Below are 15,567 nucleotides of genomic sequence, written 5' to 3'. Positions count from 1 at the left end.
TCCAGTTTTGTGAGATTCCTTTGTAGCTCTTCAGAGTCAGCTTCGGACTTAACTATCTTGAGTAATTTTGTATCATCTGCAAACTTTGCCACCTCACTGTTTACCTCTTTCCAGATCATTTATGCATATGTTGAACAGCAGTGGTCCCAGTATAGATCTTTTGGGTACTCCACTATTTAACTCTCTCCATTCTGAAAACTGGCCATATATTCCTACCATTTGTTTCCTAACTTGTAACTAGTTAATGATCCATGAGAACCTTTCTTCTTATCTTATGACTGTCTACTTTGCTTAAGAGCCTTTGGTGAGGGACCTTGTCAAAGGCTTTCTGAAAGTCTAAGTACACTGTATCCACTGGATCACCCTTGTCCACATTTGTTGACTCCCTCAGAGAATCTAATAGATTGGTGAGGCATGATTTCTCTTTACAAAAGCTGTGTTGACTCTTCCCCACACATTGTGTTCATCTGTGTGTCTGATAATTCTATTCTTTACTACAGTTTCAACCAACTTGCCTGGTAAATTAGGCTCACCGGCCTGTAATTGCCAGAACTGCCGCTGGAGCCTTTCTTAAAAATCAGAGTTACATTAGCTATCCACCAGGCATCTGGTATAGAGGCTGATTTAAGCGATAAGTTACATTTCAGAGTTAGTAGTTCTGCAATTTAATATTTCAGAACTCTTTAATTAATACCACTTGGTCCTGATGACTTTTCACTGTTTATCAATTTGTTCCAAAACCTTCTTTTATTGACACTTCAATCTGGGACAGTTCCTCAGATTTGTAACCTAAAAAGAATGGCTCAGGTATGGGAATCTCCCTCACATCCTCTGGAGTGAAGACTGATGCAAAGAATTAATTTAGCTTCTCCACAATAGCCTTGTCTTCTTTGAGTGTTCCCAGTCAATATGGGAATAGTTGAAATCCCCCATTATTACTGGGTTTTCTGTTTTTGTAGTCTCTCTAATCTCCCTAAGAATTTCACAATTGTCACCGTCCTGATCAGGTGGTCTGTAGTATATTCCTAGTGCTATACTCTTATTATTGAAGCATTTAATTTCTACCCATAGAGATTCTGTGGTACTGTTTGATTTATCTAAGATTTTTACTATATTTGACTCTATGCTTTCTTTCACATATACTGCCACTTCCTCACAAGTGCAACCTATTCTGTCATTCCTATATATTCTGTACCCTGGCATTCTGGTATCCCATTGATTATCATCATTCCACCAAGTGTCTGTGATGCCTGTGATATCAATATCATCATTTATTACCAGGCCCTCAAGTTCACCCATCTTAGTATTTAGACTTCTTGCATTTGTATACAAGCACTTATAACATTTGTCAGTATTTAGCTGTCTGCCTTCATGTGAGGTAACTGAATGGGACTCTTTCATTTGACTGTTTCTCTTCGGTTCCTACCTGTACTTTATCAACATCTATCTGCTCCTCTTTACCAGGATATAGAGCATTCCCTGTCACGTTAAACACGGCGCCATCATATCTGTCAGTTGAGTCATGTTGCCATGGCATTGTTTGCAGCATTGTTGCCCTGGCTGGGTGCGAGGTGCTGTCGCTGTGGCTGAGTGCGAGGTGCCGGCCCCATGGTGCCATTTGAAGAACTGATGCCTTGTCTGGGTGTGAGGTGCCATTGCCATGCCTGGGCGTGAGATGCCGTGTCTGGGTGTGAGATACTGTGGTCTGGTGTGAGGCACCCTGGCTGGGTGTGAGGTGATGTGGCTGTGGCCGGGCACGAGGTGGCATTGCCCTGGCCAAGCGTGAGGCCTTGGGCATGAGGCACTGTAGCTGGGCGTGAGGGACTGTCATTGTGGCAGGGTGTGTGGCGCTGTGGCCGTGGCTGGGAGTGAGGCGGTGTCGCCGTGGCCAGGCGTGAGGTGCTGTGGTCGGGTGTGGGGCACATGGCCGTGGCTGGGAGTGAGGCGCTGTGGCCGTGGCTGGGAGTGAGGCGGTGTCGCCGTGGCCAGGCGTGAGGTGCTGTGGCCGGGTGTGGGGCGCTGTGGCCGGGGCTAGGAGTGAGGCGGTGTCGCCGTGGCCAGGCGTGAGGTGCTGTGGCCGGGTGTGGGGCACATGGCCGTGGCTGGGAGTGAGGCGCTGTGGCCGTGGCCAGGCGTGAGGTGCTGTGGCCGGGTGTGGGGCGCTGTGGCCGTGGCTGGGAGTGAGGCGGTGTCGCCGTGGCCAGGCGTGAGGTGCTGTGGCCGGGTGTGGGGCGCTGTGGCCGGGGCTGGGAGTGAGGCGGTGTCGCCGTGGCCAGGCGTGAGGTGCTGTGGCCGGGTGTGGGGGGCTGTGGCCGTGGCTGGGAGTGAGGCGGTGTCGCCGTGGCCAGGCGTGAGGTGCTGTGGCCGGGTGGGGGGCGCTGTGGCCGGGGCTGGGAGTGAGGCGGTGTCGCCGTGGCCAGGCGTGAGGTGCTGTGGCCGGCGTGAGGCGCTTTGGCCGCTCTTGAGGTGACTTGGCCGTGGCGGTGTGGGGCGCCCTGGCGTGGCGTGAGGCTGTGGCACGGTCCCGCCCCCTGTGGTGAGTGGGCTCCCCCCTCCCGCACCGCAGCCCTCCGAGGGCGGGAAGTTGGCGATAGCGCTCGGCTCCTCCCCCGCCGCCAAGAGTGACGGCTGGAACCGGCCGCCATGGCTATCGAGGGAACGCCGTTGAAACGAACGGGTCTGCCTCGGTAGCCATGGCCGAGGGCGCCCACGTGACCCCCCCCCGGGGGTGGGGTAGGGTGGGGAACCTGCCTGTGACTGGTTGCGCACTAGCCACGCCCCCTCCCGCCGTCGGCCCCGCCCTCTCTGTTTCACATTCTCGGCCCCTGAGGAGGCAGCGAGGCCGGGCCGGAGCCGATTATGGCGCCCAGTGGCGATTTGATGGGGGCTGCTGAGGACCTGGCCGACCAGGTGAGGGGGGGGGAGGTGTCCGGGCTCGGGGCGGCTCCTCCTGGAGGAGCGGGAGCTGGGACTGACCTGCCCCCTCCCGGCTGGGAATGGTTTGGTCCATCCCCGCGTGGGAGCCATTGAGGGGGTGGGAGATACCATCTCCCGCAAGGAGAGTGAGGGGTGGGACGTACCGCCTGCTCCGCTTATAGTGAAGGGAGTGGGGAGGATCTACCATCTACCCCTGGGGAAGGGACTGTACCACCTACCGCCCCCATAGAGAAGTAATGGGGGATGTACCATTATGGGGAGGGTATTGGGGGGAATCTATCAAAGGTGGGGGGTGGGATATACCACCCGCTTTTCTTCCCCGGGGGGGGGGGAGTACCAATTGCTGCTTCTTTCTTCCCCCAAGCGTGGGGTCGTCTGTGGAGAAGGGATGGGGTACCAACCACTCTCCCCCCCCCATTGGGGAGCCTGTAGGAAACGGGGGTATGTACCACCTGCTTCTCCTTCTGCTTGGGGGGAGGGATGTACCACCTGTCCCTTCCCCCCCCCCACTGTAGGAAGGGGGGGCAGGGAGAAGAGTGGGGGGAGAGGCTGTACCATGTGTGTCTCCTCTCCCCCTCCCACTCCCATTGGGGGGTGTTATTGAGAAGGCAGGGGACCCGCATCTCCTGGTTTGCAGTGGGGTACGGCGTACAGGGCACCCAGCCTGGAGCTTGCAAGGCTCCTATCTGTAGTACTGGGGCAGGAAGGTCTAGGGGCCCTCCCATATCTAAACCCTCCCCACCCCCAACTCAGGGGGAGGAACCACTAAGCCCACGACACAATCGATTTCTGGCGACAAAAAATGAAAAAAACAGGAGCCGGAGTGAGGTCAAAGGTAAACAAAAAAATCAAGAATCTGGGGAGGAAGGGGACAAAGAACACAGAACCCCTGACCGTGCCCAGCATTCCTCCCACATGTCTAGTCATTGGGGCTGGTGCACCATGGGATGCTCTGTTGACTTGAATTGGCATTTTCTTTTTGTGCCTTGAACCATGAAGTAATGAATCTGATGGGATTAAAATTTCTGCTTTCCTGACTATTTCCAGTTGATATCCATTCCCTCAAAATAAACAAACCCAAGGACAGAACAGGGGAATTTTTTCTCCCGAGCACTGTGTGCAAGGGGTCAGTTATAATGGGAGAGGGAATCTTCATGTCACTAGTTCAGTGCCATTCCACACCAATAGTAATCCAGATTATCTCGTGATAATCCCACTTCACTAACAGATTAGTGAATCCAACCTCACAGCCCATGAAAAGTAGGTGTTATCCCCACTTTGCAAATGTGGAAACTGTAGCACAGAGAGGAGAAATGACTTACCCATGGTCATACAGTGAATCAGTGGCAGAGCTGGGAGTGGAACCTGGGAGTTCTGACTTCATCTCAGCCACACAGATTGCAGAATATCTTCATGGTGCTCACGAGTCTCAACTAAACTCCTACTAGGACTTGCACAATTGCTGTCAGTATTGCAATTGGATCTCTTGCCAGAGGTCAGCAAAGAGGTAAAGATGTAAAACAGATGCTAACCTGTTTGAAAGATCTAGGGTAGGCAATGCAAGTTGCCTTTAACACGTGCTAAAGTGGTCAAATTACAGCCTTCGCTAGGTTATGTTAGACTTTTAAAATGTGTGTTAGTTGATATCACACCTTAAGTCCTCCTCTCAGAGAACAGTATTTGGCTTATCCCTAGAAGGAGGTCTCTCAAGCTCAGGTATGCTGGCAGGGGTTACATGTGTTTGTGAAGTTTGCCTCATCTTGTACCCATCCTATGGATAACTAGAAGACTTCATTTTCCAGAGCTGCCAATGTGGCATCTTGATTTCATCCTAGGGCAAAGTCTCAGTTGAGGCCATAACAAACTCCAGTTAACACTTGAGCTGATTCTGAGCATGTGTTTTACAGGAACGTCTTTCGGTGTCTCTGTTGTGCAGTAGGCACCAGTGCACAAAGCCTGGAAACATCTTGACATGATTGTGTTTAAAATGGATATTGGGAATAGTTAGGAGGATTTAGGGCTTGTATTCCAAGTACACAGTACGTTGCTTACAATTGTAAAGTGAGCCCTGTGTATTTTACCCTCTTGAACCAGACCTTAAAACTCAGGCTGATGTCCAGTCTGCAAGGGTATTAAAGATCCCAAGGTCTGACTTGTGCAGGGTTCCTGAGCTAAAATTCCCCCTTCCCAGTTCTCAGCTTGCTTGTGCACTATCATCTTTCCCAGATGTGGCTGCTTCCCCGCTGGTGTTCTGTGGAACCCTGTTACCCATATAGATCAGGAAGATGTGAAATTCATTCAGATAAACAGAGTTGCGGATATCTGCGGGCCATGTTTGTGGATTGCAGATGGCCGTGGATCCAAATTTTATATCTATAGCCCTGCAAATCTGCGGCTATCCGCTTTATATCCATGGACCATGTTTGCAGATGGTGGATGCGGATACAAATTTTATATTCGCGCAGGGCTCTACTGATAAACAGGGTTTTCGGTATGAGCACACTTAACATAACTGATGGACCTTAGGCCTGGGCTACACTAGTGGGGGGGTTTGAACTAAGATATGCAACTTCAGCTACGCGAAGTCAAAGTATCTTAGTTCGACTTACCTGGCCATCCTCACGGCAGCGAGTCGACCGCCGCGGCTCCCCCGTTGACCCAGTTTACGGGAGTGTATTCGGGGATCGATTTATCGCGTCTAGACGAGACGCGATAAATCGATCCCCGATACATCGAACACTACCCGCTGATCCGGTGGGTAGTGTAGACATACCCTTAGAGGATGTAACCCGGTTTCAGACAACGGGGATTTGGGGATTAAACTGATTTCTACTCCACTGATTGCTCAAATCGGACAGAGATGGGGGCCATAAAGCTACGTAGCCAGCTAGTGCTTTGGGATCCTTCAGGATAGGAAGGCATTATAGATGTAAGTAGTGGATAAAGGATTTGAGGTAGGCCCATAGCTCCTAAGGTCAGAAGGGACCATTAGAGCATCTAGTCTGACCTTCTGTATATCGCAGACCATAGAATTTCACTCAGTTACCCCTATACTGAGCCCAATAATTTGGCTTTTTTGCCACCCCGCTATTCTGCTTTTTCCTCAGCAGTGTGTTCTGGCACGTGGATCTAGTGAGTTTTCTTTGGCACTGTCCTCTCTCACATTAGAAGTATGTCTAGATTAAAGTTAAATTGAGCTTCTTAGAAAGCACATGTGGTGTCCTGTGTTATACACACAGACACTTTTAAATCCTGTTTGTGCTATGAAAAGAGCAATGTTTTAAACATGATTGGAGCCAATCCATGTTATAATATGGTTTATTCTAGCTGGTATGGATGGAAGAAAACTGTGTTTTAACGATGCTTGAGAATATTGTTCATATCCTTGTAGGTTCCTGTGCTTTCACAACCATGGTTATTTTTGTAGTGTAGACAGGGCCTTAACGTTTGATAGACTTTCAGTTCGATTTGATTGTTTTGCCTTATTCACAGACTCCACGAGTAATTCAGTGCCACCTTGGGAAGGCACCTATTTGATAACAGAGAGCCTTTTGCAGACTAAATTATTACATTGGTTAAAGGACTGTTCCTGCATCCGAAGCAGGAATGGTGATAGAGGTGTGTATGTTATGTGTGTGTTACTTAGTGTAGTCTGTCCCCCACACCCCTATCACTGCCTATGCTGTGTTGTATCCACAGAACAAGTATTTTGGCCTCCAGGCCAGCCAGTTTGTCATCTCTCAGGATCAAAGAGCTCATTTAAGATACTGAAGTGCTTGGAGATGAAAGTTAAGTGTATTGGTAGATAGAATCAGAGATTTTCTCCTTAAAACTTCTGAATCAGGGGTGTAGAGGAAGTTAGATGTGGTCTTGCCTTCCCTCTCTTCCCCTTCTCTTCTTTCATCGTTGTCCTCCCCCCCCAAAAAACAAACAAAAACAAAAAAAAACCATGGTATTTAATAAACTTAGTAATAAGAATATCTGTATCCCTAGAAGTTTGTTAGAGGATGTGTTAATGAACATTGGCTGCTGTTGAGTATGATACTCAACGTGGATCTAACCTTTTTCATCCTGAAAGAAACAAAGGACTTTGTGAAAGAGTTTGGGACATTTGAAACATTCAGGTATTTGGATAACTGGGAGCTCCGTTTCTGTGAAGCTGTGGGCTGTAATACTTTGATTTAACTTTTGGTTGTTGGGCTTAGTGTGTAGGTGCTGGGTGGTGTGGGTGGCCTGTGATCTACAAGAAGTCAGAGTAGGTGATCTCGTGGTTCCCCTGGCCTTGAACTTTCTGACTTAGAGATTCGTTAAGGCAAGGATCATCTTTGGCACTGTGTGTGTACTGCAGGTAGCACAGTGGGGTCCATGACTGGGGATCAGGGGCACCGCTGCAGTATACCTAATACATTTCACTTTATTTCCCCTGGCCGTGTCCACAGCACAGCCACCAACTAACATTGTAACCTTGGACAAGATCCATTATCCCCCACCGTGCCTCATCTTCCACGGGGTTAAGGACTGAATGGAGATGTGAGGTGTAGCCCAGAAATTTATACTGAAAACAGTAGGGGGTGGTTGGTGTACTCAGATGTAAGACAGTTCCAAGGAATTGGCTTACCTGGCTTGGACCCCTCTTGAATGGTGGAAGATGCTTCTAGACTAATAGCTACTACGCATTCTCCCCTGCTTCAGTGAATCTCTACTGTGTGGGGCTACAGAACGAACGCACAGTGTAGAGCTGTGCGAATTACCTGCTCTTCAAAGTAGCTTCCGACAGCAGTCCTACCGCTTCAAAGGTGTCCTTGTATGTTTTTCCAGAGAGTTTAAACTGGGAGTTGGGACTCTTGAGACCTACTCCCAGTTTTGGAAGGAGAGTGTATTCTAATGGGTAGAGCAGGGGACTGGGAGTCTGGACCCAGGTTCTATTCCTGGCTCTGGGAAGGCATGTGGAGTGGTCGGAGCAGGGGTTGGGAGCCGCTGATTCGTACAACCTTAGAAAAGTCAAGTTGCGGCTCTCACCTCAGTTTCCCCATCTCTAATATGGGGCTAATACCTGCCTCCCAGAGGCGAAGTGAAGATTTATTAATGGAAGTGTGCAAGGTGCCCTCAGATTCTCCTCTGACCAAAGTAGTATCGCTTTTGGAGCTGGTTAACCTAGCAACTTGTTGCTTCGGCTGCTGTGGGCCATTGTTTTCTGACTCTCTAATGCTGCCTTTTGTTCTTCCTCCTCTGGCCATATCTTCCCCCTCCAGTTCTTGCGGATGACGAAGCGCTACCTACCTCACCTGGCTCACCTCTGTCTGATCAGCACCTTCCTTGAGGATGGGATACGGATGTGGTTTCAATGGAACGAGCAGCGGGATTACATCAATATGTCGTGGGGGAGTGGCATCATCTTGGCCACACTATTCGTGTTAATCAACATGTCTGGACAGCTGGGTAAGAGCCCTCCCACCTCAGTGATGCTTCTGAGCTGCTGTTTGGGAGGGAGCCTGGGTACAGAATCATAGAAAGGACCTCGAGAGTTCATCTAGTCCAGAAACCCTCCATGCTGAGGCAGGGCCAAGTAACCGAGACCACCCCAGTGATGGATTCCACAACCTACCTCGGTCAGTTGCTCCAGTACTTTAACTATCTTTAGACTTAGAAAGTTTTTCCTAATATCTTACCCTAATCTCCCTTGCTGCAAATTAACCTGATGGAGAACAATTAATCACCATCCTCTTTGGCAACCTTTTACATATTTGCAGACTGTTATCAGCTCTCCCCTCAGCCTTCCCTTCTCTGGTCTAACCTTGCCCAGTTTTTTTAACCTTTCTTAGTAGGTCGTGTTTTCTAAACCTTTTACCATTTTCGTTACTCTCCTCTGGACTCAAATTTGTCCACATCTTTCTTAAAGTGTGGTGCCCAAAAATGGACAGAGTACTCCAGCTGAGGCCTCATCAGTGCCAAATTGAATGGAATAATTACCTCCCATTAGGGCAGTCAAGCGATTAAAAAAATTAATCTCGATTAATCGTGATGTTAAACAATAATAGAATACTATTTATCTAAATATTTTTTGCACTGTAAAAATAAAAAATAGTATTTTTCAATTCACTTGATACAAGTACTGTAGTGCAATTTCTTTATCATGAAAGTTGAACTTACAAGTATAGAATTATGCACAAAAAATAACTGCATTCAAAGTAAAACAATGTAAAACTTTAGAGTCTACAAGTCCACTCAGTCCTACTTCTTGTTCAGCCAATTGCTCAGACAAACAAGTTTGTTTACATTTGCAGGAGATAATGCTACCTTGCAATGCCAGTTACAAAAGTGCCATGCGAACGTCTGTTCTCACTTTTGTAAATAAGAAGCAGGCAGCATTATCTCCCGTAAATGTAAACAAGAAGTAGGACTGAGTGGACTTGTAGGCTCTACAGTTTTACGTTGTTTTACTTTTGAATGCAGTTATGTAACAAAAAAAATCTACATTTGTAAGTTGCGCTTTGCGATAAAGAGATTGTACTACGGTACTTGTATGAGGTGAATTGAAAAATGCTCTTTCTTTTGTTTATCGTTTTTACAGTGCATATATTTGTAATAAAAATAATATAAAGTGAGTACTGTACACTTTGTATTCTGTGTTGTAATTGAAATCAATATATTTTGAAAATGTAGAAAAACATCCAACATATCAAATAAATGTTAATTGATATTCTATTGTTTAACAGTGTGATTGAAACTGCGATTAATTTTTTTAGTTAATCACGTGAGTTAACTGCGGTTAATCGACAGCCCTTCCTCCCATGTCTAACGTATGATGCTGCTAACACATCCCAGAATATTTGCCTTTTTCACAACAGAATCACGCAGTTGACCCGTATTCAATTTGTGATCCACTATAACTCCCAGATCCTCTTCTGCAGTACTGCTGCCTAGCCGGTTATTCCCCATTTTGTGCTTGTGCATTTGGTTTGTACATAGGTGACGTTTTCCCCCCCCCCCCCCCCCGGCCTCTTCCCCCCAGCTCTGCAAATGCTGAGCATCGCACAGAGGCAGTATTTCACTGCAGAAGCTGGAATCCTTGAAATAGCAACACTCTGCCTGTCTCTGACACCTTCCACGCTGGGATCTCATAGCGTTAAACTTCATGTGCCCCAGGGTGGTATGTCCCTCTTATGCAGATGGGGAAACTAAGGCACGGAACAGGGAAATGACTTTTCCATGGTCACACAGTGAGTCAGGGGCAGAGTCTGGAGTAGAATGTAGATCTCCTGTGATCTTCCACCATCCCTCTGGAAAAAGACCTCTAAAGTCATCTAGTCAAGTGTCCCCCCCGAGGCTGTTCTGTGGAGAAGCTCCTCTTCTAATTCTGATAAGACTCATGTGGCTGTCTTCCCTCGTTGGCTTTGAAAATCTCACCCTGAATGTACTACGCTGGTGGTAAAATGCCCCAAACTCCCTCATAGAGAAGAGTGAGTATTGAGAGGGTCATGTGTGTTTTGTGAACCTGCATTGGCTCTGATGCTGATTTTTTTCATTTTCTGTGTCTCTGTTGCAGTTGGGTGCATTCTAGTCCTAGCCAGGAAGTTTGTTCCTTACGCTTGTTTTGGCCTGTTTGGGATTATCTTCATGCAGGTGAGTGGGAGACGGGCTAGCTTCATGACGCTGCTCCAGACAGGAGTACTGGATGCCATGGGTAGCAAAGATTCCCCGGGCTGCTTGGTGGATTGATAGTAGTGGGCACTGATGGCCAGTGGCTGTGGAATGATGTGAGCTGTAGAACCATGAAAGCTAGAGAACGGAAAAGACCAATGACCTATTAGGGTTTGTCTACATGGGGAGTTAATCGGGAATAGCTATTCAAGAGTTCGGGTGAATTTCTCCATTCTAAAGTGGATTACGCTAATTCAGAATAAAGCACTTTTATTCTGAGACAAAAGCGTCTACACATGGAGTTAATCAAGAAAGGTGAATCTGCTTTAAATTCACAGCCTCCTTTACTCGGGATTAATGTTCATATGTTGACAATCCCTTAGTCTGTGTCTTCCCTGGGGCAGGATTGCGCCCTTCGCTCTATTCTCTAAAGCTTTCTCCCGTCGAATGTGTAAATGTCACAAGCACCCGGGGTTTCCATCCCTTCCCTGGGGGAGACTGCTAGTACATCTCGCTATGAGGAATGTCCTGCTATTCAGCCTAAATTTTCCCCTTTCTTACTTTCGTTCCTCATCACCCCCCATTCTGTTAAAGGAAATTTCTCACCTGTCATGGTGTCCTGCCCCCTCCAACTCTCACTGGAGATCGTTGTGTCCGCTGACATCTTAATCATTGCTAAGCCACGGTTAGCTCTTTTAAAGACGGCGCGGTGGATAGAGCACTGGCGCGGTGGATAGAGCGCTAGCACGAGACTTGGGAGAGACTCTAGTTCAATTCCCTGCTGTACCATAGACTCCCTGCGCGTTCCTGGGCATAGGCGCTGACTCCGTGGAGCACCCATGAAAAAATTAGTGGATGCTCAGCGCCCACCGGCGGCCCCGCCAGTCAGCTCCTCCCCCTCACCCCCAGTACCTCCTGCCTGCCAATCAGCTGCTCTCCGCTCCCCTCCAGCGCCTGCCGCAGATCAGCTGTGTGCAGGAGGCTCTGGGGGTCAGAGGGTGGAGTGTGGGTGGGGCGGAGCAAGGGCAGGGCATGCTCAGGGGAGGGGACGGGGATAGGAAGAGGTGGGGTGGGGGCCTGTGCTCCTGGGAACTGAAGCCTGGAGAGAGACTTAGATGACTTGTCATCTGCACAGTGGGGATAGTAGCCCTGCCCTGCCTCACAGGATAAATACGCGGAAGCCTATGAGGTGCTCACCATTGACTTGCTGCGGGGCCGTGTGCAAGGGGCCTCGCTGCAGGGTCTCTCCGTGCTTCGGTTCCCCCCTCCGTAACGTGAAATTGAAACGGACTCCTCTTCCATGGGGCTTAACTTTTGAACAACTCCTTGAGATCATCTGCCGCAAACAGCTGAACCTGTTACCTGGCCACAGGGTTTAAACTGGTGGTTTCTGTTTTGCAGACAGTCGCTTACAGTATTTTGTGGGACCTCAAATTCCTGATGAGGTGAGTTACAGCCGATGAATGGAATTGGTGCTACTTAGCCACAAAGAAATGAGGGCAAGGCCTGGCTTCTAAAGTCAATCCCTGACTCCAGCGATTAGGACAGGAAAAATGGAGGAGAGGACTCCTGGGTGCTTAACCTCGCTCTGCCACTGACTTCCTATCTGACCTTAGCCAAGTCACTGCCACTCTGTGCCTCAGTTTCCCCCACCTGTCATCCCTCCTGGTAGGGTTCAGGTTTCACTAATGAACCCAAGTACAGTGTGATTCCGGGATGGTAAGGACTAGAGGCGAGCTTGGTGGGGGCTTGTGTAACCCGCTGGTGAGTGTGTGCTACAGGTCCCCTGCTATGCCCAACCCACTGAGGATACGAGTCTGTTACAGCCCCAGCTTGGGAGACTGGGCTCTTGCTTTTAAGCGGGCGGTGCCCGGTTCCGTCCCTGGCATGGCCGGCGGCACACTCACGTTAGAAGACAGTAGCTCCATGATCCATTGATCCTTTCGCTTCCCCCTGCTGCAGGAACCTTGCCCTAGGAGGTGGGCTACTGCTGCTGCTGGCAGAGTCCCGCTCTGAAGGGAAGTCCATGTTCGCCGGTGTCCCCACCGTGGACGACATCTCACCGCGACAGTACATGCAGCTGGGGGGCAGGCTCCTGCTTGTGCTCATGTTCATGACACTGCTGCACTTCGAACTCAGCGCTTTCACCGTAAGTGGCCTCTGATACTCCCTGTCACCTTGTCCTGTGGTCCCCTCTCTGCGGCAGGCAGCCCATCCAGCAACGGGGCCGGACACTGCACTTAGCCCTGAAGCAAAGGTGTTGCCACCTCCCTCCATGGTTATGCCTGTGATGTCCTCCCCTTTCGCTTCAGGGACCCTTAGTGCTGTTGGGATCTCCCCTGTAACCCACCCACAGCAGCGGTGTAGGCAGGCGAGTTGGCTGCTCTGGGTTGCAGGTTCCACGCCCTGTTTGCAATGTGTGTGGGAAGGAGAGCGGGGAGGTTACTCCACGGCTGGTTAGTCGCGGGGAGAGTGAGCAGAGGCCTCAGACCTCCCGACCCACCTGACCCTGCCTTGAGCTAGTGCAGTGGGCAGGATAACGTCGTCTTGCATCTCTGCTGCTTCCGCATTCCAGTCCAAACAGCCTTCTTCGCTTTCCAAGCCCTCCACGTGCAGCCAGCTCCTCTGCCCTGGAGAGTCTAACAAGCAAGACCCCCAAAATGGGGAGAATAGGCCAGGTATGGGAGGCTGCAGAGAGATGGCTCAGGTGACCAATGTAGGAAGAATCCCCAGTCGGAACTGGGTTTGAAGGAAGACGGAACTGAGATGATGATCTTGGGGTTTATTCTCAGTTCTGGGGAGTAGTATTGCCCTAGCTGTGAGCAGGGAACTGAGAGCCAGGACACCTGAGTTCTATTCCTGGCTCTGCCCTGACTTGCTGTTTGTGAAGTGCTTTCAGCTCCTGGTATAAAAGAACTGTGCAGGTACTCATGTCTCCTGATATTTTCCCCCGTCCCAGATCTTCCAGGACATCTTTGGCATGGCGTTGATCATCCTGGTGGCCATTGGCTTCAAGACCAAGCTGGCCGCCCTTACCCTGGTCATCTGGCTGTTCATAATCAATCTGGTACAGAACGCGTTCTGGAACATCCCCACCTACAGGCCTCTCCACGACTTCCTAAAGTATGACTTTTTCCAGACCATGTCGGTAATAGGGGGCCTGCTGCTGGTGGTGGCACTGGGCCCGGGAGGAGTGTCAATGGATGAGCACAAAAAGAAGTGGTGAAGACAGGAGGAGAATGAAGAACAGGGAGGAGGCTTGGGGCAGACAGGGGGTGGGAATCTTTCCTTACAACTTTTTTAAACTTAGTCCCATTTGTATATTATTTTTTTCCTCCCCCATTCTGTTCTCTGGAGGTTTATCATTGTTCACTGTTGCCTTATCAGGATAGGAGAGTCTTTTTCTTCCTATCCGGTTGGACACATGTGTAAATTAAAATATATATTCTATTCTACAGCCCTTGAGCCTTGTTTGCTGGTCCGTCCCTCAAGGCCTGACCTCTGCTATCCTGAGCTTGGAGCGTTATAAAGGGCCCCTTTTGGGATGTAGAAAGAAGGCCCAAAAGATTTGCTGTCCTCTGACCTCACAGTCTCCTTATTGGTGGGTCAGCAGAGCCTTGTGGAGACCCGGAATAATGACATGGCTGTGAGCACAATTGAACAAAACAACTGAAAGAGGGTACAGAGGCAGCTACCTTCCTGCTGCTGATACAAACAGCTTCCTTCTCTCCCTGAGCCAGGAGGCACATACGTTTCAGTTACTTCCCGAGATAGGTGCATCCTGTCGGGGCTGCCTGGCTGTGCCAGACACATGCACCCAGCCAGCTCAGTAATTCGGTCACAGCGTTACACCGTAAATATTGGAAACGTCAAGGCTTGGCTTCCCTGGCTTTGCTGGAGGACTTAGGTCTGAAAGGCAGAGGGTGAGCTTCTGCAAACCTTAACTGACGGATGCTGCAGTGTTGACTCTTTAACGTTGAGATCTTTTCTCTCAAATGTACGTGGGTGTTTGAGTTAAATAGATATTCAACATCCCCCAAAAGACAATGTTTTAAACGACTGATCAGCTATTTATACTTCAGTATCTGCAGTATTATTCTGCCAGTTCTCCATAAAGCCCTCTGAGGCAGATGTGGCCTGACTTTTCAATGTAAAAAGCAGAAATATCCCCCCTCTTATCTGTCTTCCAAATCCCACTTCCAGGCTTTCTTTACATGGCAGCACAAGTCACAATTTTTGTTTCCCTGGAAGTGGGGGGCAGGGCAGGTCACCGTTAATAACATTGCAACGGGTGATGTCACTTTACCGATACACAACTTCAGTGGTCCTTTGCCACAAACCCTGCAGCCTCCTCAGTGGACATTTGGATTAAGGCTTGGATCGTTTGACCCTTTCTTGGGGGCTGCCTGTTTGGAAGGAAGGCAGTGGCTCCTGGAATGAGCATCGTGCCCAAGGGGGGGTGTCTGCCTTATTTCCAGTTATGCCACCGGTGGGAAGGCTGCTACTTTTGGAGCCAGATCCCAACTGCAAATCAGCTGGGGTGGGCAGGCTGTTTTGCGTGGCAGCTTGGCCTCCGGGTTAGGCGGCATCGGCACTAGACTGTAATAAGCGAATGCTAGCAAAGGTAAACGTGAGCTGGGATGGGGGCGGTCAGGCGCCCTGGCTGTGTGATCCTGAGGGTAGAAGAAGGAGATGCATGTAGGTAGTTTGTCTCTGTGCACCAGGTGGGAAGGCTCAAAGCTCTTACAGCTGCTCTCCGAGGTGTGTGTGCATGTATCTGCTAGGAGAATCCTAGAAATACAGGACTGGACGGTACCTCGAGAGGTCATCTAGTTCAGCTCCCTGAGGCAGGACCAAGTAAACCTCTAGACCAGTGGTCCCCAACGTGGTGCGCCGGGGCATCTATGTGCGCCCGCCTACTGACAAGGGAGCGCCCCGCCGCCGAGGAGCGCAGCCGCCAGACAAGCTGCCGCCGAAATGCTGCCGAGA

At 49.6% G+C, this 15,567-nt stretch overlaps 1 protein-coding gene across 2 annotated transcripts; it reads left to right on the top strand.

Moving 5' to 3' along the window:
* Positions 1 to 2,774: 2,774 nt before the first annotated feature.
* LOC117888674 (surfeit locus protein 4-like) lies at positions 2,775 to 14,038 on the top strand. Of its 2 annotated transcripts, XM_034792292.1 has the most exons (7): positions 2,794 to 2,910; positions 6,430 to 6,555; positions 8,190 to 8,376; positions 10,484 to 10,560; positions 11,980 to 12,023; positions 12,541 to 12,727; positions 13,538 to 14,038. In XM_034792292.1, exons 2-7 carry the CDS (start codon positions 6,544 to 6,546, stop codon positions 13,802 to 13,804), a joined length of 774 nt encoding a protein of 257 aa, XP_034648183.1. In that variant the 5' UTR covers positions 2,794 to 2,910; positions 6,430 to 6,543; the 3' UTR covers positions 13,805 to 14,038. The 2 variants fall into 2 exon arrangements, with proteins under 2 accessions (XP_034648181.1, XP_034648183.1); XM_034792290.1 differs by lacking the exon at positions 6,430 to 6,555 and having other exon boundaries at positions 2,775 to 2,910.
* Positions 14,039 to 15,567: the final 1,529 nt, after the last annotated feature.

Source organism: Trachemys scripta, chromosome 16, assembly GCF_013100865.1.
Source record: "Trachemys scripta elegans isolate TJP31775 chromosome 16, CAS_Tse_1.0, whole genome shotgun sequence".
NCBI lineage: Eukaryota > Metazoa > Chordata > Testudines > Emydidae > Trachemys > Trachemys scripta.
Note: the sequence above shows the minus strand (reverse complement) of the source record. Positions and strands in the feature narration are given on the sequence as shown.

What these genes read in the sequence shown, in the direction of transcription:
- LOC117888674 (XM_034792290.1), top strand. Translation starts at nt 2,860, where the DNA reads ATGGCGCCCAGTGGCGATTTGATGGGGGCTGCTGAGGACCTGGCCGAC. An exon ending in CTGAGGACCTGGCCGACCAG is followed by an intron (nt 2,911 to 8,189) that starts GTGAGGGGGGGG and finishes TTCCCCCTCCAG; the next exon opens with TTCTTGCGGATGACGAAGCG. An exon ending in CAACATGTCTGGACAGCTGG is followed by an intron (nt 8,377 to 10,483) that starts GTAAGAGCCCTC and finishes TCTCTGTTGCAG; the next exon opens with TTGGGTGCATTCTAGTCCTA.